Consider the following 26711-nt stretch of genomic DNA (forward strand, 5'->3'; position numbering starts at 1 on the left):
TCACCGGGGACTTCCGCGGACCGCGCCTGCCACCGCCAGCCCCGCCCTCCTCAGGGAGGCAGGTCCCCACTCCTGACGTCTTTTCCGATTAGCCGGCAGGCGGGCAAGGGCGTCACGGCAGATGCTGTTCTCTCTTCTGATTGGACGCTGCCGTCTGGGGGGCGGGGCGGTAGCTGCCTTGCCTCCCCTCCCCCTCCTTTCCCACTTCGTCAACCCGAGTAGAAAAGAGGGTTCGTCGAGGAGGGTGTGTCCGAACTGTATTTTTGTGTGTTCCCATTGGACGAGCCGCAGAACCATCACGGTGCTAGCTCTCCGCCGATAGGCTGCTGTGGAGAGGGAGGTGGGACTCCGCCCAACTCTTTGTGCCCTGATTGGGCGGAAACGGAAAGGGGCGCGGCCTTCTCGAGTAACAACAGTGGGGCGTTGCGAGGACTTCGTCCAGTCCCCCGCCATGTTCTCCTAGCAGCGGAGCGGAGCTCCCAGCGAAACCCAAGCGGGTGCCCCGCAGTCGCATCCCCACGCCCAGCTGTCCTCCTTGTCCGTCACTCCAGCTCCGCTCGTTCCTCCCCTGCCGCGCTCCCGGCGCGAACCCCGCTCCTTCAGCATGGTGACCACCACGGCACCGCCGCCCTTCCTGGCTCGGATCTCAGCAGGCTTCGAAGACCCCCGGCGGCTCCCCACCTCCTCCCTCCTGCAGCGCCTCTTGCGGGCGGACCCCGGCGGCGCCAGTTCCCAACCGGGCTGCTGCCTGGTGGTGGGACCGGTCGGCAGCGCGCGGCCGGCGCCGAAGCGGGTGAGGCGGAGAAGGGGCAAGATACGGCCCGCCCCCTCCGGACTCCTGCAGAGCCGCTACCAGCAGTTTCAGCAGCACCGCGCGGGCTGCGGGCGAAGGAACACCGCGCAGGAGCCGCGCAGCCCCTACGGAGTCCCCGTTGCCTCGCCGGAGCCCAGGTTGGAGGAAGCTCCGGCGGACTCCCAGGCCGGGATGACCCCCGCCGGTCTCGGCAAGCCCCTCAGGAAGGAGGTGAGGGGGGGAGCGGTGAGAACCCTGTTGGAGGGGGCGGGGTTGAGCTGAGGGGGAGCAAGAGGCCGCTCGGTTTCCGTCTGGCGGTGTGGAAGGGTCGGGGGAGTAACTTTCCGTTACGTCCGTTGCCTGGCCTCTGAGGGGGTGGGGCTTTGCTTCGCAGGTGCCGATTGGCTGAATGAGTTCTCCAATGAGGTTGCCAGCTATGCCCAGCAACAGCCCGATTTAGCTCGTTGGCCACGGTGCAGCGGAGAGACGTGACGGCGCCACCCTGACCAATGGACGGAAGGGGGGGTGCTCGCGGTCTCCATGGAAATTAGGGGGGACACTTTGCGCACTCTTCAGATGGGTGGCCACTTGGGCTGCCATCAACAGAAGAGCTGCCAGGACACCTGCGTCCTCTGGGCCTTCCAGGAGCAGGACTCTCCGGCTGCATCATCTTCCCTCTGCAGGAAGGGTCCCTTTCCCTGCAGTGATCTGCCAGATCCCTCTAGCACACACTGCACCAGGACCCACTTTTTAGAATGAGAATCCGTCAGGACCCACCAGAAGTGATGTCATCAAGCAGGAACATTTTTCACAAGCCTAGGCTGCAACAGTACTGAGGAGTAAGCCCCATTGACTATCATTGTTGAAAGCATATACATAGTAGCCTGTTAAAACTACAGATCAGTAACATTTTCCCCACATGCTATGGGAGCATCAAGTCTAATAGATTAAAAATAAAATATTGAAAGGAATGGGGACCCACCTGAAATTGGCTCGCCACCCACCTAGTGGGTCCCGACCCACTGTTTGAGAAACAGATGACAAGCTGTACCTTCGAACATTCTCTCTCCTACACAGTTGTTAAAGGTCCAGGATCTCTAAAGTTAAGTTTGCCCATCCCTGCTCTTGAGCAGTGGTTCCCTACCTTTTTCACTTGGCAGCCCATTGGCATAAATAGTACCCCCCACATTAGCAAAATGTTTGTTATTACAAATATATATGTTTTCACTACAGATCCATATCTCAGAATAGACAGTTTGATGACCAAAAACTAGTAGTTGGTAGGGCTTTTGCAGCCAGCTAGCTGCCTTCCTTCCCACCTTGCCAGCCCCTCAAGGCATTCTAATATAGACCTGCCTTTTCTCACCATTATTCAGTTATTTTTTGAGTACCTCGAAAGTTCCTGCCAGGTACTCCTGAGGGTACACATGCCCCAGGCTAGAAACCACTGCTCTAGACTTAAGTGGAGCCATTCCAAAATAGGTTGCTGGTCAGAGATCTGAATCAATATAAGGTAGCTCCATGTATCCATCTGAGAGCCAAAAACTAAATGTTTTCCACCTCAAAAGTCAAATAGAATAGTTATATTCACTGAAACGTAGTGGGATTAATTTCCAAGTAAATCTATTTAGAACTGGAATTAGTTATATATATATACAGGTGCTTGCTGAGCTCCTTAGTAAGATCTGCTCATAAGTAAAGAGTGGTTTCTTTTGGATAATTCAGGTAACGGGAAATCTTTCCTAGTTCTTCCAAGTTATAATCCGGGGTGTCCAAACCATGGCTCATGAGCTGGATGCGGCTCTTTGACATATCATGTGCACCTCCTGGAAATATGTTCGCTGAGCTCCTTTTTTCATCACAATTAATATAAAAGGTAAATAAGAAATTTTCAAGTTTTATAATTATTTGCCAGGTATAAACTGAGAGTCCATAAGAGTAGAATATAAGTTTAATGTTCATAATAAATAAATATATTTAAGAATTTAAATGTTTCTTAAATAATTGCAGCTCTCAAACGTTTGAAGTTTATTGTGTGAGATTCTTATGTCAAGCAAGTTTGGCCGAAGGATACAATTAAAGGATACAAGCCGAAGGATACAATTAAAAATTATTATATTAATTTCATCTTTGCTGCCCAAATAGGCAAAGGTGAAATTAATGTTTTAACATTTAAAACATGTTAAAAGCAATATAATAAAATAAGCCACAAAGTGAGGGAAAGAGAGCAAATCAGCCCATGATACCCAATGACAAAAATTAGGCCCCAAAACAGAGCACAACAAAAGGTTTCAGGTGTTGCTGGAGCAGTGGCAAACATTGCTAGCCTCGCATCCTGGCTAGCTTTGTCTTTTCTACAACTGCACCTTGAAAATGCTTTTGTAAAGATAACATGTTGCAGGCAGGTGAGATCATTTTATTTAAAAAGAAAAAACTGTTTTAAAGCTAGCCTTCCCCCTTTTTTTTCTCCAAGTATCTACATATTCTGGTTGTAAACATCGCAGAGGATCACAACACAGAATAATGATGAGAGAGAGAATGTGAAGAGCAACTACCTTTGAGACTATAAATATGAATGTAGTTTGTTTATGGGATGTTCTCTTATCTTCACAGTTGTTCAAAAACAAGATTGGAAAGTCTGAGAAAGCTACCATTCCTTACAATCAGCCTGTTCTCAGTGCACACCTTTGTGACCAATCGAAGACAAATAGACAGAGGAGCAAATGTAACATATCACTAAACAAAATTTCATCTACAGAAAAAAATGAAAGTAACTTTTGGCAAGAATCAGTATCACCAGATCTCATTAAAAACCAGAAAAAGCCTCTGAAAAACACAGAAAACATCAAAAGCATGAAATCGAAGAAGACTGTGTTTCTGACTGAAGCTAATCAAAAAGAAAACTATGCTGGAGCAAAATTTAGTGACCCTCCTTCACCCAGTGTCCTTCCAAAGCCTCCCAGTCATTGGGTAGGAAGCAATGTTGAGTATTCTGACCAAAACAAGGAGATGATGGCAGTCCATCTAAAAACTCTTTTAAAAGTTCAAGCATAGCTTACCAATATTTACATAAGAACTCAGAATCTGCCTTGTTGCAACATGAAGTGCAAAAGACTATCAAGTCTTAAAATCACATAACTTGTACTCTATTTTTTATGGCTGTGTAAATAATGTATATCATGTAATGTGTATATTCATATTTTGAGGTACATTTTAGTTTTGTTATGAAAGGCTGTATTTTACACTGCCCATGTGGTAGAGGTTTTTGTATATAATGGACAATTTCTAATGTGTGCTTGACACATGGAAAGACTTGACAATGTTTGCACAAGGTACTGAGATTTTGCAAGGAGAAAAGCTTTCATCTCAAGGTTTGAATGGAAATGTGAAAAAATACTAACACACTACTGAAAAATTTTACAGTCTATGGCACAGCACATTAGAAAAAAATTTCTTAAAATGTGAATTTGTTTGAAACAATATATGGAATTAAATTCAATACTTCCTTTACTACAAAGATCAATTTGGAATTTAATTTAGATAGCCCCAAAAATTAGCACTGCTCATTCTTTAACAGAGTAGCAGGGCTTTCCGCCAGTGATAATTGATTATGTTAAAAAAAAAAAGTTTAAATAAACAATTTGGTTTCCCCTTACTTGGTGGCTTTTGTTCATGAATTATACTGTCTGAATTAATGGTGAAATTGCAAAGTGATAAATGCCCCCCTACTTCTTTTTAATATGCAATTACAATGTTACAGCTTCCATTCTAAGGGCCCAATCCTATCCAGTTTTCCAGCACTGATGCAGCAGTGCCAGTGGGGTATGTCCTTCATCCTGCAGTGGGAGGGCAAACACAGAGCACTCCTCAAGGTAAGGGAACACTTGTTCCTTAACCTCGAGGCTGCACTGCAGCTATATTGATGCTGAAAAGTTGAAGGATTGGGCCCTCAGTTTTATTACAGTTAAAATTTGACTGATCCTTATGCCCCTTTTCTCAGACTACGCCGTATTTTATTAAGTTGAATGCTGAACATGCTACAGAGCAGGCACTTCTAGATCAATTGTTTTGTTTTATTTTTTCCATTTTTAGACTGTTCCTTCTCCAAGGAGCTCAGGGTTGTTCCTTCCCTTCTTTTGTCCTCACAACAACCTGTGAGACCCTGTGTGGTAGGTGAGGCTGAGAGAGACTGATTGACCCAAGGTCACCCAGAAAGATTTGTGTCTGAATAGAGATTTGAACCTGGATCTTCCAGGTCTAAGTTCAATGCCAGAACCACTACACTATCCTAGTCCTCTATTTTACATACTGCATAACTTTTGGAAAATGATATGCTCCAAAAGCAGATCATTCATTGGAATATTACCCTAAGAAAGCACAGTTTTCTACCCTCTGTCGAGGGTTGCCTCCTACATGAGGCTTGACCATTAGATTACCTTTAAGAAGCCAGAATCTTACCATTTTCTGCTTTACTTTTCCCTAGTAAAGTCAATCAATCAGTATATGTACTCGGTTTTTGTGGATTTACTGATCTGCAGGAACAAAGTATAACTTGCGTTACCCCCTTTGCAGTCTCATCATGGCCATTCTGAGAGGCCTATTGCGAGAAGCGTTCTCATTGATCTCCGTGTTTTTTGCATATGTTCTCACCATCTTTCTCCTTCTGGCTCAAGCATTCCTCACTAAGCTCAGATTTACAGTTGACCCTTCTGCAGCTTGGGTTGCTGGCATTCCTGGCCAGTTTAGGTACTCCTCCCCTGTACAGTATTAGAGTCCTGATCATTTCCTAAGGCTGGGGTCATCATAACAAAAAAGGTTGCCATTTTGTTTTTCCCCCTCTGGCACAAAAATGTCACAGGATAACCTGGCATTGGGGCAATATGCAGACAGAACATAAGAGAATAAATGGGAGGTCTCCATGGTTTCACAGTGGTTTTTGCCACCTTTCCCTTAACCCAGAGCTCAGTGAACTTATCCTTTTTTTCCTTTTGAGACATGATTATCGGTTGGTTCAGGCCCTGGTATCTCTAGTGAAAAAGGTTGAGCTAGACTCTTGGCCACAGCAATATACCACACCAACTGGAGGTGTGGGTAGGTAGGTATCCTATCAAGTTCTGAAACAATTGAAGTATAGAGTGAAGAGCATCTGCAGGAAACTAACCCCATTTTCTCCATAGGATTGATAATTAAGCAATTGCTGTTTACATATCTGCTGGGTTTTTCAAGAAACTAACTCCAGCAGATAACAAGAATTGTCTATATATGGTGTATATGTGAAAAGGCTGCTGAAAGGACATTTCTTCATACAGTGTGTAATTTCATGTGTATCAATTATCATTTAGTTCAGCTTCCATTGTATAGATTGCTGTCACCTATGAAATTCTTCCCCATCAGGGCCCTTTAGTGCTGGTGAGGAATTACCTTTCCACAATAAGCTGTAAGAATTAAAACTGGTTCCACATGGTACTTACAACAGCGCTATTTTCCCCATTACAAGAATATCCAGCAATGCTTATTACCTTGGGATTACTCCGAAGTAAGTCCAATTCAGTAAAGGTTCTACCTCAGAAACCATTTCAAGCAGCCTTCAAGTGGTGGCCATTTCATGTTATCATCATGCTCTTGCCAGCTAACTCACATTTCCAAATTGTCCTTCATTCTACTTGACACAGCATAAGCATTTTTCCCATTCTTGTCTAGGCACATTTCTCTGCTTCAAGAAATATTTGCTTGCAGTTTCTGGTTTCATCAAAGTGAAAGAACATGTTTATTCAGACTGAGCCAAGGTTCAAAATAAGCTGGCCACTGAGACATACAAAGAGGTTTTAGCACCCTCTGGTGGACTTTCACAATCATTTCCAGCTGTACTAAGCATTATTAGGTTTATTTTTGACTGGAAGTATTTTACAGGCTTTAATTTTGACTGGCTGTGTTCAGCGTGATCAGCAACAGTTGTATTCACTTTTAAAGGCAAATTTTATTCAGAGGCAATCCTCTAAGGCAGTGGTTCTTAAACTTTTTAGTACTGGGACCCACTTTTTAGAATGACAATCTGTCTGGGAAGTAATGTCATGGCCAGAAGCAACATCATCAAACTGGAAGTGCAGTCATTGTGATGCCAGACCCAGCTGCTTTCCTGAGGACACAGCAATGTTGGGTTATTTCTCAGTCATTTTCCAATAGAAAAGTGAATCAGAAAGGAAAAAAAGCCGATCTACAACCTTGACACAAGCAGAATAACCACATTGCCCTCCCCCTTTCCAGCATTCCACCTTCTCATATTTTCAGTGGCAGCTCTAAGGCAGTTATATGACCCACCAGAAATTGGATGTTATGCAACCCATCAGAAATTGGCTCATGACCCACCTAGTGGGTCCCAACCCGTAGTTTGAGAAACACTGCTCTGATGTCACATGCTAACTTTCAGACCACACGTAGATATTGATCACTGAGAATGATGCAAATAGCAATCTATTTTGCTATGCAGTTAAACTACATATCTGAACTAAATTCTGTTTCAAACTATGTACAGCTTGATAAAAGTTATATTACTTGCATATTATCTTAATCAGTTGTTGGAGCACAAGCAAACAACAATAACCATTTCTTCAACCACAGTAATGTTATTTTGTGGTTTTTTAGGGTAAAAAAATATTCTATTTGTAAATAGCATGCTTATTTAAACTGATTTTTCACTATCAGGAAGAATGTAAGATGCTTTATAGTACGTTCCTGTGCATGCCACTTTCTTCAATGGGGCTTAAACCCAAGTAAGTATAAATTGGATTTCAACTTTAATCATTGTAATTAGGAGTTTATTATTAGCATATAGTTATTTACTCCAGGAATTAGGGCATTAGCTATACATGAATAAAAACTACAAAATTAAGGGAAAACAAAAAGCAAATAAAGAGTATGAGGGGCACCTCTGCTTAATTTCATTAGTTACAAGGAAAGGGTTGGAAACATTTTTCTATTCATCACCCAAGGTTTTCCTCATAGTACTAAAAGGATGGGCAGCAAAGTCTAGCGAGCAGTTTCCAAAAGACGTCTCTTCAAATGCTAAGTTTCCAAAAGACATCTCTACCCCTGCTAATTGGGTAAGAGGCACTTTTTCAAGTGGGTGCTCCTCTTTTTAGCAGGGGGAGAATAACTGGCCCTCCTCACTCCAGCAGTGTCTTTTCTAGTGGCTATCTGCTGGTGAGATACAGGAAGCTGGACTAGATGGGCCTATGGCCTGATCCAGTGGGGCTGTTCTTATGTTCTGCATCTTTTCGATTGTGAGCCCTTTTGGGACAGGGAGCCATTAGTTATTTGACTTTTCTCTCTAAACTGCTTTGTGAACTTTTAGTTGAAAAGCGGTATATAAATACTGTTATATTATTAATATTATTATTAATAATAATAATAATAATGTGCTTTTTTAGTTCAACAAAGTCATCATCTTATTTTAAGTTCTTCAGAATCTTTTGTGTTACAAAAAAGATAATCCTCTCTCAAGCCAAAGAAAGTCATAAGTCCCCTTTCAGTCCGCTCCCAGGAAGTTTTACTCAGAAGTTGCACCCCACTAAGTTGAATAAGACTGATTCTCAAGTAAGTGCATAAAGGATTGCATTTTTCAGAAGTAATGGGATGAGTTAGCTGCAACTGACGTGTCCTATTTAATCAAAGGGACTTGAACATGGCTTCACTTGGATTGGTTCCTATATCTATAGTTCCTCTGACATGCTTAAAATGAACCATTGGCTGACAAGGAAAAACAAAGCAAAAGAGAGATGTTGCATAGTGGCCAAGGATGACGAAGCTATTGGGCGGTCTGAGGCAGCACATAGCCCTGCCACCCCCTTGCCTGGCTCTGTCCTTGTGGTCTTGAATCAAGACAGGAAATGTGAAGCATGCCAGGATGACTCCCAAACTGTTTTGTAGAGCCCCTACAGAGGGAAAACCAATCTTGCTCCTTACTCTTTTAAAGTGACTGGTGGAGGAAGAAGGGGGGAGCCAGATTGCTGAGCTCTAAGGAGCAGAATGCAGCACTCTTCACTTCTTTCTCTGTGCAGTCTCTTTACACAAAGCAGGCAATTCAGGGCACACTGGAAGTGCCACGTGGAGAAAGGGGCCAGTTAGACGGTCAGCTCCATTTGCAGTGGGGAGTAGGTGATAGGTATCTGTTTGCTGCTGCTCCACTCAGGCCCCAGTCTGCCAACTGATGTGAACTGGCTCATTCACTTAATAGATGGGCTGCCTGTGATAGTGGCTATGGCAGGCAGTGACACCAGCAGTTCAATGAGTGGCTGCTTAACAAAGTGTTGACCCTTTAAGAAATGGGTTAACCCATTTACGCCCAGCCCATAGATGTGCGCATTTGATCCCTGTTGCTTATATGCAACACTGGACAGAAATGGCATAAGCAAGTCTCTCCTCCTTCCTCAACTGACATGTGCAGCTCTCTCCTTCTTCCTCCCTAAGGGCCTTCTAGGAATGGATTTGTCCCACTTCCTTTCTCATGAGGGCTTCATAAGAAAGGAAATGGTTAGAGGGCTCTCATGAAAAATGGGACAGCAAAGCAGCATAGCAGAGGGAATCCTGTCAGATGAGAGAGTCCCGTCCAGGCAGGGGGCTTGTAAGTCGTGTGAAAGCTGTGTAAATTAATGGGTATATTTGGATAACTAGAAATACCTGTTCTCCATGAGCACCACATAACAAAATTTTTACTGAACTTTATTTTGACTCTTCTGAACCAGGTGTTGGCAACCCTCAGTCTCGAAAGACTATGGTATCGCGCTCTGAATGGTGGATCTGGAACAGCGTCTGGTGTGGCTGAAAAGGCCGATTCGGGAGTGACTATCCCTTCCACACCGGGAGCAAGTGCAGTCTGTCCCTGGTCTGTCTCCCTGGCTATGGGCCTTCCTTCTTTGCCTCTTTGCCTCAGACTGTTGGCCAAGTGTCTCTTCAAACTGGGAAAGGCCATGCTGCACAGCCTGCCTCCAAGCGGGCCGCTCAGAGGCCAGGGTTTCCCACTTGTTGAGGTCCATCCCTAAGGCCTTCAGATCCCTCTTGCAGATGTCCTTGTATCACAGCTGTGGTCTACCTGTAGGGCGCTTTCCTTGCATGAGTTCTCCATAGAGGAGATCCTTTGGGATCTGGCCATCATCCATTCTCACAACATGACCGAGCCAACGCAGGCGTCTCTGTTTCAGCAGTGCGTACATGCTAGGGATTCCAGCTCGTTCCAGGACTGTGTTGTTTGGAACTTTGTCCTGTCAGGTGATGCCAAGGATGCATCGGAGGCAGCGCATGTGGAAAGCGTTCAGTTTCCTCTCCTGTTGTGAGCGGAGAGTCCGTGACTCGCTGCAGTACAGAAGAGTTCTCAGGACGCAAGCTCTGTAGACCTGGATCTTGGTATGTTCCGTCAGCTTCTTGTTGGACCAGACTCTCTTTGTGAGTCTGGAAAACGTGGTAGCTGCTTTACCGATGTGCTTGTTTAGCTCGGTATCGAGAGAAAGAGTGTCTTCTGAACCAACTACCAGGAAATTTAACTGGTAACAATTTAACTTAGCAATTTTAATACCAGAATCTAATAACATGATAAAAAACATCCTTCTATCTGTTCTCACTACACCAGCCATAATTTACCGCAGACACTCGCCTATAAGTCGATCCCACAGACAAGTCACGGGCAGGTTTTGAGCCAGCAATCATGGAATTTTCTATGACCCTTGGATAAGTCGGGGGTTAAACTTAGGGGGGTGTCTGACTATAGTTTTGTCTGATTTTACCAGAGGCCAGATCCTGAAAAATAACCCACCACTAATTGTTACTTAAAAACTGTAGTCTCTAATTTATTAAAAACATAGTAAAAGATCATAAGATACATTTTTATTCTTTTTAAATTCTGGTCTTCATCACCTTTTTGTAAACACTATCAGAGTAAGTGCACTGTAAACAACATACCAGTAAAACAGTGGTTCCCAGCCTGGTATTCATGTACTCCCAAGGACACTCAACAGGACCTTTAGGGGTACTTGAAAAAGAATGGAATAATGGCAGAAAAAGGCAATTCATGCTCCAGAATGCCTTGCAAGACAGGAATGCCTTGATGCAAGGGAGGGCACCAGGATGAGGTCTCTTGTTATCTGGTGTGCTCCCTGGGGCATTTGGTGGGCCGCTGTGAGATACAGGAAGCTGGACTAGATGGGCCTATGGCCTGATCCAGTGGGGCTGTTCTTATGTTCTTAAGGCAGGAAGGGAGGTAGCTAGTTGGCTGTGAAAGCCCCACCAATAACTAGCTATTGGTCATCAATTCATGTATGAACCAGTGATTGAAAACCAGCACAGTACAAAAGCTGAAACATAATATGGAAAGTGATCAATCACCCAGAATTTCTCAACACACTTCTGGTGCAAAACAGTGCCAAGGCAGAGTCTTCTGTTCTTCAAACAGATAAAAAGAGAAAACACTGTGATAAATACATGAAGTCTGGGCTTTCATAAAGAGATGATGAGGGCTTGTATTATTAATTACAAACATTTTGCTAATATGAAGGGTACAATTTATGGAAATGGGCTGCCAAGGGATATGCAAGTGAAAAAGGTTGGCAACCACTGCAGAACCATGAATCAAATCCACCTTTAAGGTGTCTGGTGTGTTAAGCCAGAAGCTCTGCGTACAACATACAACCCATAACACATAACTGGGAGTGTGCAATTCAATTCACAGCAGAGAGATGCAGCTGCAAATATTTGCAGCCCTTTTTACTCAGAAGTAGACCCACTGCTTTCCATGGGTGTTATTCTTAAGTAAGGGTGCATTGAATTGTAGCCTGCTTCAAATGGAAGGAGGATTCCCATCCTGGTGTTTTAAAAAACAGACCTGCTTTGCAAGCATTTGCAAAGCAGAACCAGGCTGCAGAAGGAAGGAGAATAAAAGGTTAACAAATTGCTTCTAAGGAACTGTGCCTGCCTGCCTGCTGCTTGAGAAACTTGGCACCTGTGTGCCCTTGAGAAATGAAACTTTTCAGAGTTGAAAGGCTTTGCCCTCTGACTGACCTGGAGATCAGGTGAAGTGAGAATTGGAGCTTGATTACTTGGCAAAAATTTCATGTACTATAGGCGAGTATCTACGTACTATAGGCGAGTATCTAGCCTGTATCAAGTTCTGTTCTGCCTTAGTCATATTTTTCTAAATTAAAAAAACCCTGAGTGTTTTAGCTTTTTGTTAATGGGAAGGTGCTTCAGTGTTGCAGTCATTTAAGTTGCCTTTTAAAATACTTAATTAGAACACTTCTAGCCCATTTTTCCCTTTCTCATCAGGAAGTGCCCAAGGCACACAAGCAGTTTTTAATGCACGATATTCTAAGTGTGAGTATACCACAGATTGACATAATGGGTGACATTCAACCTTTTGCCCAGCAGCTCAAGCCCCTCCTGCATGTGGAAGGAGAGCTGCACTCATGGAAAGAATAGGCTGATGCTTCCCCATGGTGAAGACTCCATACCTGTAGTAAAACAGCTCTTTATGGAGAGGCCTATGCTAAATTAGTCTTCTCAGTGTTCTGTTTTTATTACACTGAACAAGGTTGTGCTTGTTTTTACTTGGGAACAAATTCAGAAACATGCTCCTCACCTTCACAGTCCAGGATTCTACCACCTCAGACTGTGTAATAGGAAGATCAGCTCTTAGGCTGGGTTCTTGCATTTCACTAACAATGAGGGAGCCACGGAACTAATGCTCCTTTTTGTATAGCTGGGTAGCACGAGACATTTGGAACTATACAGAAGGAGTCAAGGTAATGTCCTCCCTTTAACAGCATCAACCCTAACAATAATGCTGAAGGGAAGAAGTTGAAGCTGATGCTCTCACATGGACCCAGCATTCCCAGCTAAACGCAAAGGAGTAGTGCGGCTCCCTTACAGCCAAAATTACTGAAGAACCTAGTCACTTACTATGTAGGTTTGGGCAAGTCATACTCTCACATTCTTTGTTTCTGTTATGTAAATGACAGTGAACTGCCTTACAAGGTTGTTGTGACAACAAATCTAGTTTTAAAAAACTACAAAGCAAATGAAAAGCAATGTCATTTTTTTTAATTGAAAAGAATACCTTAAGTTACAAAATAACAGTAGTACTACTTCAAACACAAAATTGTATAATAGCTCATGACATGAATGTGGTGTTACTACCACTACAAGTATTTAATTGAATGCAGTGCTTGTGCCATGTAACAGACATCACAGCTACCATACATTTAAATACAAATTGTTTTCCAAACATTACTACATAATGCATACGTAATATATTGTAAAATACAAAATCTTTTCAGATACCCTTCGCTACTTGAGTTAAAGAAGCTAATATTAAACTCAGCCATTCAACTGAGTTTAAACTATTAAACAGTTTAAACAGAGCCATTTAACTGTTCAATAGTTTTATGGGCTCAAAATTTAAAATGCCTGAAGTATCTTCTATCCTGGTCTTCTAGTACAACGATATTCTGAAAATATAGAATATAACAAAATGAAGACTGTTACATTACAAAGGTGTTAAAGCGACAGTTTCACAAAAACAAACACATATGAAAACCATGTGTTTTAAACAACTAGAGTACCACAAAACAACATTATATAACCAATAATCTTGTGGGTTTTTTTTAAAAAAAACTGTCCGATAAATATTCAACTTGCTCATAAGTCTCAAACTCTTGATGGACAATCTGATGATCACCCATTCTACAAATACAAGCTACATAGGACCAAAGGTTGGGTCTACACATGCAGCAGAATACTCAGATAGTATAGTAATAGTAGACTGTCCTTGTTCACATTGTGGGTGAAAGATCACTTTTTGAATGGTCCCTGATACAAAATACTCTGATAATCAAAATCACAGGGAGCAAGCTTCTTGTTTTGATTGTTCTTTTATTTGCAAATAAATGTTTTTATACAAAGGGAAACATTCAAAAGTTGTAGTCCATTCTACTAACTAATTTGCACTTCATTCTGTTGCACATGGAGGCCCAAACCTAACTCTAGCCTATCCTATCTCCTTTCTGGTCCTGTGCCCAACTGACAAATCCACATATACAGCCTTGCCTACCTATCAATTAAGGAAGTGGGGAAAAAGCTCAAACACTCCCTTCTCCCACTAATCATCCAGATTAGATGATTAGTCAGAGAATCATCTGGCAGAGAAAATGGAGATCCAGAAATGTGTTTGCAGATCTCTGGATTGGGCAATTTATATAATTTTAAGTACAGTTAGCTTTTTTACTCTAAAATTGAGACCTCCAATGTTCATGTGGGTTACAACACGTCCCTCAACATCCCGCACTCCAGAACCTAATGATCAGAAGTACATACAAAAATGTACATATTTAAATGTGAATGGGATATTCTCACTGCTGAAACAGAATAGGCACAGAAATAATGTCAAAGAAAACTAAAATGGAATCGAGCAACCCACAACCTCATCTAATTCATGTCAGCATTAAGAACAAGAGCAAAAGTTGGACAACTTAATCCAACCCTCGCCATAGGTCTTGAAACATAAAACTTGCTAGCACTACAACTACAGAGTATTTCATGTGAGACAAGCAGGACATAGCTGGACAACCCTACTCCACCTGCCCCTAAATGGCTGGCACAGCTTGTAGCCAATGCAAAGTTGCTGTAGCATTACCCTCTGTCAGTTCTAAGGATCAGGGGCCAATGCTAGTTCTTCCCTCAAGAAACAGCTTGATGCAGCAACTGAAACTACAGCAGTGCAGGGAATAGTGCCAGCTTGCACTGATGCAGGAAGCTTAATGTCTGAACCAGTGCTATCAACCAAGAAAGTAAGAGGAATAGGACTTAGACAAAATGTTCTCAAAACTAACTGAAATCATAGCTTAAAGAATACTGAGCACTGTAGCATGGAACAAAAAGACAAAAAGCAAGACCTCTCATTAATCAAATACACCATTATTTTGCATTTCAGATAAGCACTAGACAACTTTTCTTCTACCTATTTTGTGCTCATAAAAATTGTTAAAAGAAATCAAGGCATTAATCTTCTTCAGATACTGACTGATTACTATTTCTCTGATAGAAACTCCTTGAATGTGAGCGAGAACTGGAATTAGCATGTTTCCGTGGGGATTTAGACAGGGACCTACTAGCTGAGCCTGAATGTTTTGCATGTGATCGTGACTTTGTTCTTGAACTGGACCGTCGTCGATGTGAACTAGATGGTGATTTTTCTGCATATTTTGAGCTTCTCTGTGTTGACTTTGATCTTGACCTCCCTCTAGAACTAGAATTTCTTTGAGGTGTGATTGATCGTCTTGGTGAGCTGGAATGCCTTGGAAGAGATTTTGAGCGAGACTTAGAGTGGCTGTAAGAATGTCGTCTACGCCTTGACCTGCAAATCATTCAAAGCATTAGAAGTTAACTTTAATGTAGCTGTGTATTGTTTAGACTAGTGATTTCCAAACTTTTTTGACTGGCAGCTCCCCTACTGGGCCGTTGGCTGTGGCTCCCCATTAGGGCTACAATTCGATACGTTGTATAGGTTAGCAGGGTTTTCACGCAGATTCCGCAGCTCCCCGGGTGGTGCCTGCAGCGCCCTGGGAGCCACGGCTCACAGTTTGAAAACCACCGATTTTAATTTTCTTGTTTGAGCTTGTTTTTCTTTTCAAAATTAGTGCCAAATGTCCCAAACAACTTTTTTATATTAAATAATAATTTCAGGGTTCCATAAAAAAGAAACTACAAAAAATATATTTGCTTAGCCCAGCAGATTTATTGTGACTGCAGCTTGTCTTATTGATTTACACTTCTAATCAAATATCTTCAAACTCGTATAATGAGCAATGACAAGTTGCTACTATACTCTTACTCTCTCAAATAAAAGCCATTTGTCTCTTTCTTTCTCCAGATTGGTGCAACTAAACTGAGGCCAGCAAGATTAGTTTGACCCAATCCTTCAAACCCAATGCCAAGATTTTGCAGGTGCTTAAAACCTATGGTTAAGAATAACCAGCCATGATTGATTTTAGTAAGAGCCTGGTCTAACAATTCCTTAAGGAAACCATGTTTTCCTTCTCCTCGCTGACTACCATCTAAGTCATTTACAAGTACTCCCCTGTCACAGAGTGTACATGATCATTAGCTGATGCAACAAAATGATCATTAATTTGATGCATGCCCAACCATAACATTTCCCACTCCATGAATTAAAAAACAAATCACTTCTGCAATTGAATTATCTTCAAATGAATTATCAAAACATACTCTTTAAAGCTGTCAGAGTGTCTTCTGCTCCAGCCCCACGAAGAACTTCTGCTACGTGTCCTCCTTCGGCTGCGGCTTCTTGACCTTCTATAGTCCATTGGAGAACACTGGCGACGCTCTTTTGATTTCATTTGACCTGGTGCTAGAATTTAAAACAGAACTGGAAGATTGCAAGAGAAAGGCAGACTCTTACATACTGGAGCAAGCATGCAGTTGTGAACCACTTCCCCCCCAATTTTGTGCTTATTTTACTGTTTTCATCCCAAGTAATATGAAAGACTATCTTAAATAAATATTTTGTAGGAAAAGTAAGTGACGTGCTTATATTCACTTACTTTTGCGATCACCTTGTGCAAACTGTATTTCAATTTGCCGGCCACATACCCACTTTCTATTGAGGTTATAAAGAGCGTCTTCAGCATCACGAACATCTTCAAACATGACTGTCTGTTAAGGACGCTTTAAACATGCACAAAGCAAAACATTGTATCATATAACATAAAGAGATGCTTTTAAATCAAAAGTTACATTTGATATGCACCCAAGCTTAGAGCCAACCCAACCCAAGCTTAGAGCCAACTTGCACTATGTGCGGCTGTCAAAGTACACCAGTGTTCCACTAGTGCTTATTTTGGTAAGTACACCAAGCATGAGGAGACACACACCCTCAAACATTCAGGGACACTCACTGGTGAGACAAGATGAGATGCAGCTCTCTGGTACATGTTTGAAAACAGGGATTGTTCCAAAGGATAGCAAGGTTAGACATCTGCCAGGACTCACAATGACCCACTATCCCAACAGTGTCATCATTCTTGCTTTGCATGAAGCATCCAAGAAGATCCAATGTGAAAGAATTAAGTTTGCAAGCTGCATCTTTTCAGGAGATTCAATAAAGATGCCTTGCCTGAAGACTCCCACAAAATCCACACGCCAGCACTGTTTGAAAACGTGTATCTCCATTGCACACTTTGAAAGTGTAAGAATAGCAAGCACCAGTGGTACATCAGTGTACCTGGGCTACCCTGTAAAATGTGAGGCAGCTCTACGTTAAGCAGAAACAAGGTAACAATGAATGCCTTTAAAATATTATTGCCCTGATCCAAAAACCTCATATGTACAGTGAAACACACATAAAATTCCTGCACATACAAAAGGGTCCATCCATTTCAATGAAGGTGCACTTTTATGTGCACATATAGAGGTCCCATCCAATGATATGAAAAGGAAGATCCTGATAGAAAAAGCATGTCCATGTGTGTTTTAGAGCCCATAAACCTAAAACAGATTACTGAAGTTCAAATCCTATCAAATTTTCCAGTGCCAGTGCAGCCGTACCAGTGGGGCATGCACTGCATCCTGTGGTGGGGGCACAGTCACAGAGACCTCCTCAAGGTACAGAACCATTTATTCCCTTACCTTGGGGCTGCACCAGTGCTGAAAAATTGGATAGGACTGTGCCCTATGAGCCCAATCCTATGCATGTCTACTCAGTGGTAAGTCCCATTATAGTCAATGGGGCTTACTCCTAGGTAAGTGTGAATAGGATTGCAGCTTCACAGCCCAATCCTATGCATGTCTACTCAGAAGTAATTCCTATTAGAGTCAATGGGGCTTACTCCCAGGAAAGTGTGGACAGGATTGGGCTGTAAATCAGTACACACATATATAAAATGTACTGTATATATTATTTTAAGGGTCTTTAAATTAAATTTGAAGCATTATTTCAACTGGCAAATATTATCTGGAAAGCAATTTAGATCAATATATCTGTTCTGCTCTTCTACAAACATTTTAACATTTATCCATAAACAGCTGGCCTTCCTTCCCACCCACCCCCTTCTTTAAACAAATCACCATAGGTACCACAAAAATTGTACTAGATAATCTGAACAACTGATATAGTTCAATTTTCATTCAAATATTTTTTGTTAGGGAATGAGTAAGAGAAAATTTTACAGATATTTGCATACAATTCTCTTGTACTAGTTGATGGAAGCAATATTTAAAAATAAAACAATTACAAACAAACAAATTCTTGACTGAAATTTAAGAGCTCAAGCGATAAGATACAAAAGGAAACTTTGGCAGTTACCTCCATGTCACTTGATCTTGACCTTTACTCTTTAGGGCTTGCTAGATGGACTTGACAAGGGCCGTAGAACCAACCAAATCAGACTTGGCTTTGACTTTGGAACTCTGAGCAAATGTCGGAAAGCCGAAGCCTTAACTTGGTGTTGTGGCTTTGTCTTTTCCTTGAAAAAGGACTTTCCCTCTTCCAGTTTTCTTTTTATCTGTTTCCACCCTCCCTCTTTATTCCTTGAAGCTTGAACTTTAAGGTGTCTTTTGGCTTGCCTGCTTGGACTCTATCTAACCAGGTTCATTCAAACTTTGGGGTGCTTGCCAGCCACTGTGGACTGCTTTACATTTTCTGAGACAAAGAAATAAATACATTAAGTTAGGATGCAGTAACAACAATGCACCTCAATTAAATAAAATACAATGAAATAAAGGATATTGTATATAAGCAAATCCTCTTGGGCGTCTTGTGTAGAAGTCAAGCGGAATGTATACGTCTACTACAGGGCCATACCGACCAAATTCACGGCGCAAATCCTCAGGCCTGAAGTGTTTCAGAAATAAGGCAAAAAAATATGAGTGTTTCTATATTATGGTAGCTGCTTCAGCAACATCCAGCTGCAGCACCTGACAGACTGTTTTAGAATGTTAAAGATAGATTTTATATCATCCTAATTTTTTTCTGCATTTATTTGTAATATAAATACTTCTACATTAGTTCTCTGGCTCTTTGATGGAATGATCACACTAAATTTTGAGCCTCTCCAGATACAATTATTGAAACTAAAAAGAGCCAGGAGTTTATCTGTACCTTTTACGGTTAATTTAAATGTGTTTTTCCTTGTAATAGATAATTACCACAGTAATTCTTATGAATGAGCTCCCAATCCTATCCAACTTTCCAGCACGGATGCAGCCATGCCAACAGGGTGTGCGCTGCAACCTGTGGTTGGGGGATAGTCATGGAGGCCTCCTCAAGGTAGGGGAACATTTGTTCCCATACCTCAGGGCTGCATTGAGGCTGCAGCAACACTGTAAATTTTGACAGGATTGGGCCCTGAGTTGTGGAAATAGTTCAGACAGGTAAATGCATGGCAACAATGCTATAACTGAAAATTCTCCAAAACCGGAGTTCCCTGTCAGGAACCGCTGCTGTACAGGTCTGAAAACAGGACAAATGGAACAATACCATTTGCTTGGGAGATTGACCACCAGTTAAAATAAATACCACTGGGCAAGATAATCTGACTCACTATAAGGCATAACCTATTTTTTAATGAAAAGAAGATGGGGGGGGGGGTCAGCTTAAAATAAATAAAAGTAAGCACGAGACCTTAAGAATCAAATGTGAAGATAATGAATACATATAATTTTTTTTCTCTTTCTCTTCCCCCTCCCACTTGAACTCAGGGTCATCTAATGAAACTGAGTAGCAACAAGTTCAGAACAGAAGGAAGAACTTCTCACAATGCATGCTTCACTTATAGAATTGCCACTAGATGCCTTGATGGCTTTTCAAAAGGATTACACAAATCCATGAAGAAGGGCATGCCCTTTTGTAAAATGAATAGGAAGGTTTTTGTAGAAGCAGTTCACACATACTGAAGGTCATACAATAGTCATTATTAAGTACCTGTTAGACTAAGTCCTAACTTCTATAATTTCAGGTCAAACAACAATACAAGAGTCAGCTACTGATGTACCTTAATGACTGACAGTGCAATTTTACACACATCTATTCAGAAGTAAGTCTCATTATGTTCAATGGAGCATATTCTTAGGAACGTGTGTACAGAATTTTGGCAGGTTAGTGTTTCATTTTGACAGACTAGTGTTTATTGCCAGAAAGATAATTCTTTGCAAACTTAAGCTGTTGTGCAGTGGAATTCGATCATCCCCTGCAAAGAAACAAGGAAAACTTTACTATACTTGGAGCACAATATAAGAATTTTTGCAAGTAGATCAGGAATCCTCCCTCATGACTAACAGGAATTTGTTCCTGGTCAATTTGACCAGAAACAACACATTTATTCTCAAATGAAATTGCCTGGGATCTCTGCTTCCTCCCCATGAAACAAAGGAGAGAACTTTGAGCTTACACTGTATTTTGAGACACTGAGGCCCCAGTCCTACCCAACTTTCCAGCACTGATGCAGTAGTGCCAATGGGGTGCGTTCTGCATCCTGCGGTGGGGGAGGAGAGGTCAAAGAGATCTTCCTAAAGTAAAGGAACATTTATTCCCTTACTTCAGGGTTGCATTACACCTGCATCATTGCTGGAAAGTTGGGTAGGATTGGGCCCTCAATCACATATACATGAGATGCATATGTTCATAAGTTTGCCCATTTAGAGAAGAGGTTGCCACATTGCTCATTATTTCAGTAAATGGTTCCAAACTGGCTTTGTATTAAGTCAACAGGTACAATTTACTGGTCCATTACAAGGAAAATTAATTTAGTAAGATGTTAATGGGCGCTCTTATGTTAGTACTTTCCAGCACTGGCATAGTGGTGCCAACTGGACATGTGTTTCATCCTGCAGTTGGGTGTCACTCACAGAGGCCACCTCAAAGTAAGGGAATGTTTGTTCCCTTACCTCACAGCTGCATTGTCCTTATGTCAGTGCTGGAAAGCGCTGACATAAGGGGTTAGGATTGTGCCCAATGAGAGTTAAGTTTTAATTGCTTCCAGATATGTGGCTGTTTGAACATGCCCTGGCTTCATTCCCCCAAAGATATTAACCCCAAAATAACCTCTCGTGTTATTATCACTACATTTTTATCTTGCCTTTTGTCCATGAACCTCAGGGCAGCATACATGATTCCTCCCTCCACCCTAACAACAACCCCATGAAGTAAGGTTTGTTGCCAGAGATCACCCAGGGAATTTCATTGCTGAGCAGAAGTTAAAACATACTTTTAGAGAGCAATAAAGGACACTAAAAACATTTGATCAAGTTGCCTGCCAACATGATCTTCCTTGAAGTTCTTCCAGTGAAGGGAAAGAAATCCCAAACAAGGGAGAGAAATCCCAAACAAAGGAATTTAATGATTTTTGATTTACGGCCTTATCCTGTGCTGGATAGCAGAAAAGATAAGCACATGGTCACAAACATGCCATAAACCCTGTTGCAGCCATGCAGGCCAGTGCTGATGGCAGGCCTCTGCTTGCACTGGAGCTGCACCCACCAACCAGGATAAGTGAACTGCCATGCAGCAGGGAGGAAGGAGGCAGGGGTGGGGAGGAGGTATAACTGGGCAGGCAGAGGGTGACCTGGGGACGGCTTGGGCCAAGGAGGGGGCAGGATGGCAGCAGAGCCTGCCACATCCTACCCCCCCCCGGCCTCAGAGCCCTACACAGGTCTTCTCAGTTCTGTGCTAGCTAAATAATTGGAGCATATCCAACTAGACCCACAGGGGCTGCTTGGGCCCAACACAGGGTAAGGGAACCTCCAGCTGCCTCCTTGGCCCTGCTGAATACAGCAGCAGCTGTACTGTGGGGCAACAGCTTCCATAGGATCGGGCTATAAAGTTGTTCTAATGGTTTATGGATGTTTTAGTCACGTCTGCAAATGTTTAAACAGGAGTTCTAAAGCAAACACTACATTTCCCTTGTTTTTAGGTGATGTAGGTGCATAGTTGACATCTTAAAGGAGACATTCCCTTTTGTGCGAGAGAAATGAGGGGAATGCCTAGCCTATTGTACTGCTTGCCCTTTAGCCTTTTTAGAAGTACCTATAATAAAAATGATTTTAAAAATTGTTGCCCAATGAATCCGAGAACTTTTTAGAACATTTTACATTTATTTTTAACCAACTACAGTAATCAGATAAATGCTGCAGCACTAACAGTCAATTATATTCTAATCATGGATCAGACTCTTGTTCACACAGAATGCTCCCTATGACAGAGAGGAAGCTCTCACAGTTTAATAAACTGTAATAGACAATCCTATGCATGTCTACTCAGAAGTAGGTTCCATTGCATTCAATGGAGCTTAATCCCAGAAAAATGTATATAGGATTACAGTTTTATAGTGAAGATTAAAAAACCACACACAATTATTCTAGTCTGTGGAAGACAAAAATGTACAGGGTGACCAGAAACAAAGGAGAACTCCTGCATCTTTAGTAGTTAAGCAAAAGAGGGAATTTCAAGATACAATTCTATTGTATACAAATTCATTATTAAAACAAAACAAGCACAGAGTGCTGCCTTCATTGACATCTGTTCACTCTAGGAGACTCTATTTCAGGGGTGTCAAACTTGTTTCATACTGAGGGCCAAACAGCATTCATGATGCCTGTGAGGGCCAAAAGTGATGTCATTAGGCAGGAAGTGATGTCACTGAATAGGTCATAACCAAAAATAAGCACTTTTTCTCACTTAGGAATGCATTAGCTGCAAATGACAGAAGAGAAAATCCACAAATCTTGATCATACTTCAAGATATGGGTGAGCCCAATTTTCATGTGGGCTAACCTTATAGCAGTGCTCACTGCTCAGCAGCTGAGATCCTGAGGGCTTCCGCGGGCCATATCTGGCCCCCGGGCCTTATGTTTGACACCCCTGCTCTATTTAATTTCAAATCATAGGCAGCCACAGCAAAGAGGGACAGCAGCCGATAAGAATGAGCCAAAAGCATGCCTTTAGACTTCAAAAAGAAAAGAACCCAGAGAAGATTTCAAGAGCTTTAGCTCAACCATAAAATCCAAGTTTGTTATGCAGAAAGTCCAGGTTCAGTCTCCAGGTAAACATATCCGACAGGAGGGCAGGGGAGGGGGCACAACCTTTGGTCAAAAGAGATCCCTACAGGCAGAACTAGCTTAGGTGGACAAGCAATAATCTGACAGTGTAAGAGCCCAATACTATGTATGTCTACTTAGAAGGAAGCCCCATTATAGTCCTGGGGCTTACTCCCAGGTATGTGTGGATAGGATTGCACCCTGAGGGCCCAAACCTATCCAATTTCCAGCACCTGTGCAACTGCAATACAGCCCTGAGATAAGGTAACAAATGTTCCCATACCTTGAGGAGGCCTCTGTGAACAGCCTCCCCACCACAGGATGCAGTGCATGCCCCATTGGCACAGCTGTACTGGCTCTGGAAAATTTGATAGAATTGGGCCCTAAGCTACCCTCCTCAGGGTGTATAGAGGACCAAATAGCTGCACAAACCTGAAAAAGGCAGATAGATGACATCTCAAAACAATGTACAGATTCTGCAAAAGTCTAGCCTGACCAATGGTCTTGATTTAACACTCCATCTTATGGCCCAATCAAAGTGCACTGGGATGGGCCTCCCACATTCCCTAGATTACACTGGTTCTCAAACTTTTAGCACTGGGATCCACTTTTTAGAATGAGAACCAACCCCGAGCAATGTCATGACCAAAAGTGACATCTTCCAGCAGGAAAAGTTTTTAACAATCCTAGGCTGCAATCCTACCACACTTACCCAGGAGTAAGTCCCATTTACTATCACTGTTAAAAGCATATACATAGTAGCCTGTGAAAATTACAGATCTGTAACATTTCCCCAAATGCAGTCACACGCCACGGCAGCATCAAGTCCGATACATTAAAAATAAAATACAGGAATGAATGGGGGACCCACCTGAAACTGGCTCGCGACCCACCTAATGGGTCCTGAACCACAGTCTGAGAAACACTGCCTTGGCTTGGAAAGCGCCAAGCGTCTCCCCTTCCCCCTTTTCAAGTCAACAACCAGGGCCATATGCACTCAATAGCCAAGTAAATAGAAATGGTTGGCGGCTTTCCCGGGGCAGGTTGCCTTGCCCTGCCCTCTGGGCACAAGCAGAATGTCACCCCCCACGACGAGGAGGAGCCCTGGCCCTTTTGCGGAGACAAAGACCCGCCAGAAGTATTGCTGTGAGGATGAGGATGATGCGGAAGCAGCAGCACGGAGCCCTGCAGGGACACGGCGCTTTTCAGAGCGCACGTGCAGCAGGTGATGTTCTTCCCCCTCGCACCAAGTCAGACCCCAAACAAAGCGGCCTCTCTGGGCGCCTGCTGAAAACAGGTGGGGCCGCAGCCCCCCCCCCGGGGGCGCCACAGCTGCCTCCCGCCCTCGCCTGCCTGCTCCACGCCCAGGTGGCTGAGGCCTCCGCCCCGGACGGCGCCCCCCGAGAGGCCCAACCCCAACCCCGCGCCCGCGGCCTCCCCCTCCTGCTCCTCACCGAGTGGCGTCCGCCACGTTCCGGACGAAGAGCGAGGTGTTGGGCGGCCGCGTGTAGCGGGACATGGCGCGGCAGGAGCCCGGCAGTCTCCCCGCACCGACCGTCCCAAGGCGGGCAAGCAAGCGGCGGCGGCGCAGAGGGAGGCGCTGAGCAAGCGGCGGAAGGGGAAGGGCCTGCAGCTGCAGCGGCGCACGGAGGGGGCGCGCGTCCCAGGGCCTTCCTGCGGTCCTCGGCTGCCTCCGGGGCCCTTGGGAGCCCGACCAGCGGCTGCTCGAAGGGAAAGGGGTCCCGCTCGGTGACAGGGCGACTGTGGTTCTGGCGAGCTGGGTGGAAGTGGGCAAGGCTGCCTCAAGAACCCAGCCTCTCCAACAGCCCAAGCCTAGGCACGTCTACTCACAAGTAAGCCCCATTACAGTCAGTGGGGCTTCCTCCCAGGGAAGTGTGGAGAGGACGGCAGCCTCAGAGCCCAAGCCTCTGCCTGTCTAATCACAAGTAAGCCCCATTTTAGTCAGTGGGGCTTACTTCCAGGTAAGTGTGCTTAGGACTGCACCATAAACCTCCTTCACTCACCTCCCACTTTAAAGCCCAGTCCTGTTGAACTCTCCAGTGCTGAGATAGCTCCAATGCAGTCCTGGGATAAGGGAATGTTTGTTCCCTTAACTTGAGGAGGCCTCCATGACTGCCCCCCCCCTGCAAGATGCAGTGCACACCCCATTGGCATTGCTGCATCAGCACTGGAAAGATGGATAGAATTGGGACCAAGCTTCCAGTGCCAGTGCAGAGGTAAGGGGAAAAACGTTCCCTTACCTCAAAGAGGCCCCCATGAATACCTCCCTACTGCAGGATGCAGCGCATGCCCCATTCGTATGGCTGCATTGATGCTGGAAAGTTGGATAGGATTATGCCCTTACTGGGGCTAGGCCTTTTTGGTTTCTGTGTGTAGGACTGAGGAAAATGTTGGGGTGGTATCCAGAGGCATTCCTGGAGTGGACAAAACAATAAATGTTTCCAGGTGCCTGGATGCCCATGTAAAGTGGCCCCTCCCCCTCCAAGCCATTCAGGAAGGCAAAAGCAAAATGGAGGAGACACTTATTGTTTTGCCCCCCTCCAGGAACTCCTCTGATGGTGTCAGGGATCTGTCAGGTTGGACACTGATGAGTGATACCTGTAACACCCATGAGAGGCCCACCTGGTTGAGTCACCACTTTATCATTCAATCATAGTGTCCAAAATGCCATCACAGGGCAGACAGAGAACACTATTGGGAGCCCCCAGTGCAGGGAGCCCCCAGTGCAGTCAGACAGCATGACATTGGATGGCATTGGCACAAAGAATAGAGGCTACTGAAGCATCAGGGCTACATCAGAGTCAACTCTGGTTTCAGACATAGTCCCATATACACTCCACAAGAAAAGGGGCCGATCCAAGACTAACATCACCTATGACTTGAGATTACGTATAATTTAATAACCATCAATGACCATTGTTACCACCAAGCCATCTTTGTTATTGTTTGTTTACAGTGCAATGCTGATGTTGTGCTGATGTTGCTACTATGTCAGTGCAACACCTGTCAAATGCTAAACTTACCCAGCACAAAGAGGAAAGGAAAATAGAAGCCCAGGCAACTCAATATGGACACAACTATCCAGTAGCTGCACCAATGACCATGAAAACTCCTGCACAACTCACCAATCCTGAGGTGGTAACATGGCCCAATATCAGCCCAGTCACCGCAACCTGTTCAGCCCCAATGCCAGCTTCTAGAGAAGCACTACCTGGGTAAATGAAGCAGGGAGCAGTGGCAAACACAAGTCCAGCAAGTGGCTACCACTGGAATGATGACCACCATAGCAGTCAGGAATGCATTATACTGTTTGAAATGGATAAACTTATGAGCTTTCTTAAAGAGGTTGGTAAAGACTTTTATGAACAATTGGAAACCATTCATGGACTTCTTCCTTGTGAAGGGCAAAATTGGTTAAATGAACTATGGATTTCACGAATAGATAATTGATACAGAGATAAAATCTGTTGAGAATAAAAAAAATTGACAAATAATTGATAAGAAGAGGAATTAAAAAAATTTTTAGAGCAATTTAAGAAAGTATTCTAGAAATTTGTAAGAGACTGGTTAAGATATGATACTTAATATGTTTAGGGCACAGTCCTAACCAACTTTCCAGCACTGGCATAGCTGTGCCAGTGGGGCATGTGCTGCATCCTGCAGTTGGGGGGGCAGTTATGGAGGCCTCCTCAAGGTATGGCAATGTTTGTTCCCTTACCTCGAAGTAGCATTGACCTTATGTCAGTGCAAGAAAATGGGTTAGGATTGCACCCTCAATCATTATTAATATTTGGTAGAAGAACAAAGA

The 26711-nt window shown here is 43.4% G+C and overlaps 2 protein-coding genes across 3 annotated transcripts; one reads left to right on the forward strand and one right to left on the reverse strand.

The window, feature by feature from the left end:
- Window positions 1–421: 421 nt before the first annotated feature.
- Window positions 422–4448, forward strand: PNRC1 (proline rich nuclear receptor coactivator 1). The gene is made up of 2 exons (XM_066612616.1): window positions 422–1024; window positions 3407–4448. The coding sequence occupies exons 1-2, from the start codon at window positions 605–607 to the stop codon at window positions 3845–3847; spliced, it is 861 nt and encodes a 286-aa protein (XP_066468713.1). The 5' UTR covers window positions 422–604; the 3' UTR covers window positions 3848–4448.
- Window positions 4449–12867: 8419 nt separating this feature from the next.
- Window positions 12868–24489, reverse strand: SRSF12 (serine and arginine rich splicing factor 12). 2 transcript variants are annotated; one of them, XM_066612635.1, is made up of 5 exons: window positions 24337–24489; window positions 18579–18683; window positions 16396–16499; window positions 16061–16202; window positions 12868–15188 (listed from the first exon to the last, which is right to left on the reverse strand). In XM_066612635.1, the coding sequence occupies exons 1-5, from the start codon at window positions 24399–24401 to the stop codon at window positions 14834–14836; spliced, it is 771 nt and encodes a 256-aa protein (XP_066468732.1). In that variant the 5' UTR covers window positions 24402–24489; the 3' UTR covers window positions 12868–14833. The 2 variants fall into 2 exon arrangements, with proteins under 2 accessions (XP_066468732.1, XP_066468739.1); XM_066612642.1 differs by lacking the exon at window positions 18579–18683 and adding an exon at window positions 18156–18491 and having other exon boundaries at window positions 16396–16519; window positions 24337–24414.
- Between the last annotated feature and the right edge of the window lie 2222 nt (window positions 24490–26711).

Source organism: Tiliqua scincoides, chromosome 1 (genome assembly GCF_035046505.1).
Source record: "Tiliqua scincoides isolate rTilSci1 chromosome 1, rTilSci1.hap2, whole genome shotgun sequence".
Classification (NCBI taxonomy): domain Eukaryota; kingdom Metazoa; phylum Chordata; class Lepidosauria; order Squamata; family Scincidae; genus Tiliqua; species Tiliqua scincoides.

What these genes read in the sequence shown, in the direction of transcription:
- PNRC1 (XM_066612616.1), top strand. Translation starts at nt 605, where the DNA reads ATGGTGACCACCACGGCACCGCCGCCCTTCCTGGCTCGGATCTCAGCA. An exon ending in GCAAGCCCCTCAGGAAGGAG is followed by an intron (nt 1,025 to 3,406) that starts GTGAGGGGGGGA and finishes TTATCTTCACAG; the next exon opens with TTGTTCAAAAACAAGATTGG.
- SRSF12 (XM_066612635.1), bottom strand. Translation starts at nt 24,401, where the DNA reads ATGTCCCGCTACACGCGGCCGCCCAACACCTCGCTCTTCGTCCGGAAC. An exon ending in AACGTGGCGGACGCCACTCG is followed by an intron (nt 18,684 to 24,336) that starts GTGAGGAGCAGG and finishes GAAACACTTCAG; the next exon opens with GCCTGAGGATTTGCGCCGTG. An exon ending in CACTCTGACAGCTTTAAAGA is followed by an intron (nt 15,189 to 16,060) that starts GTATGTTTTGAT and finishes AATGATTTGCAG; the next exon opens with GTCAAGGCGTAGACGACATT.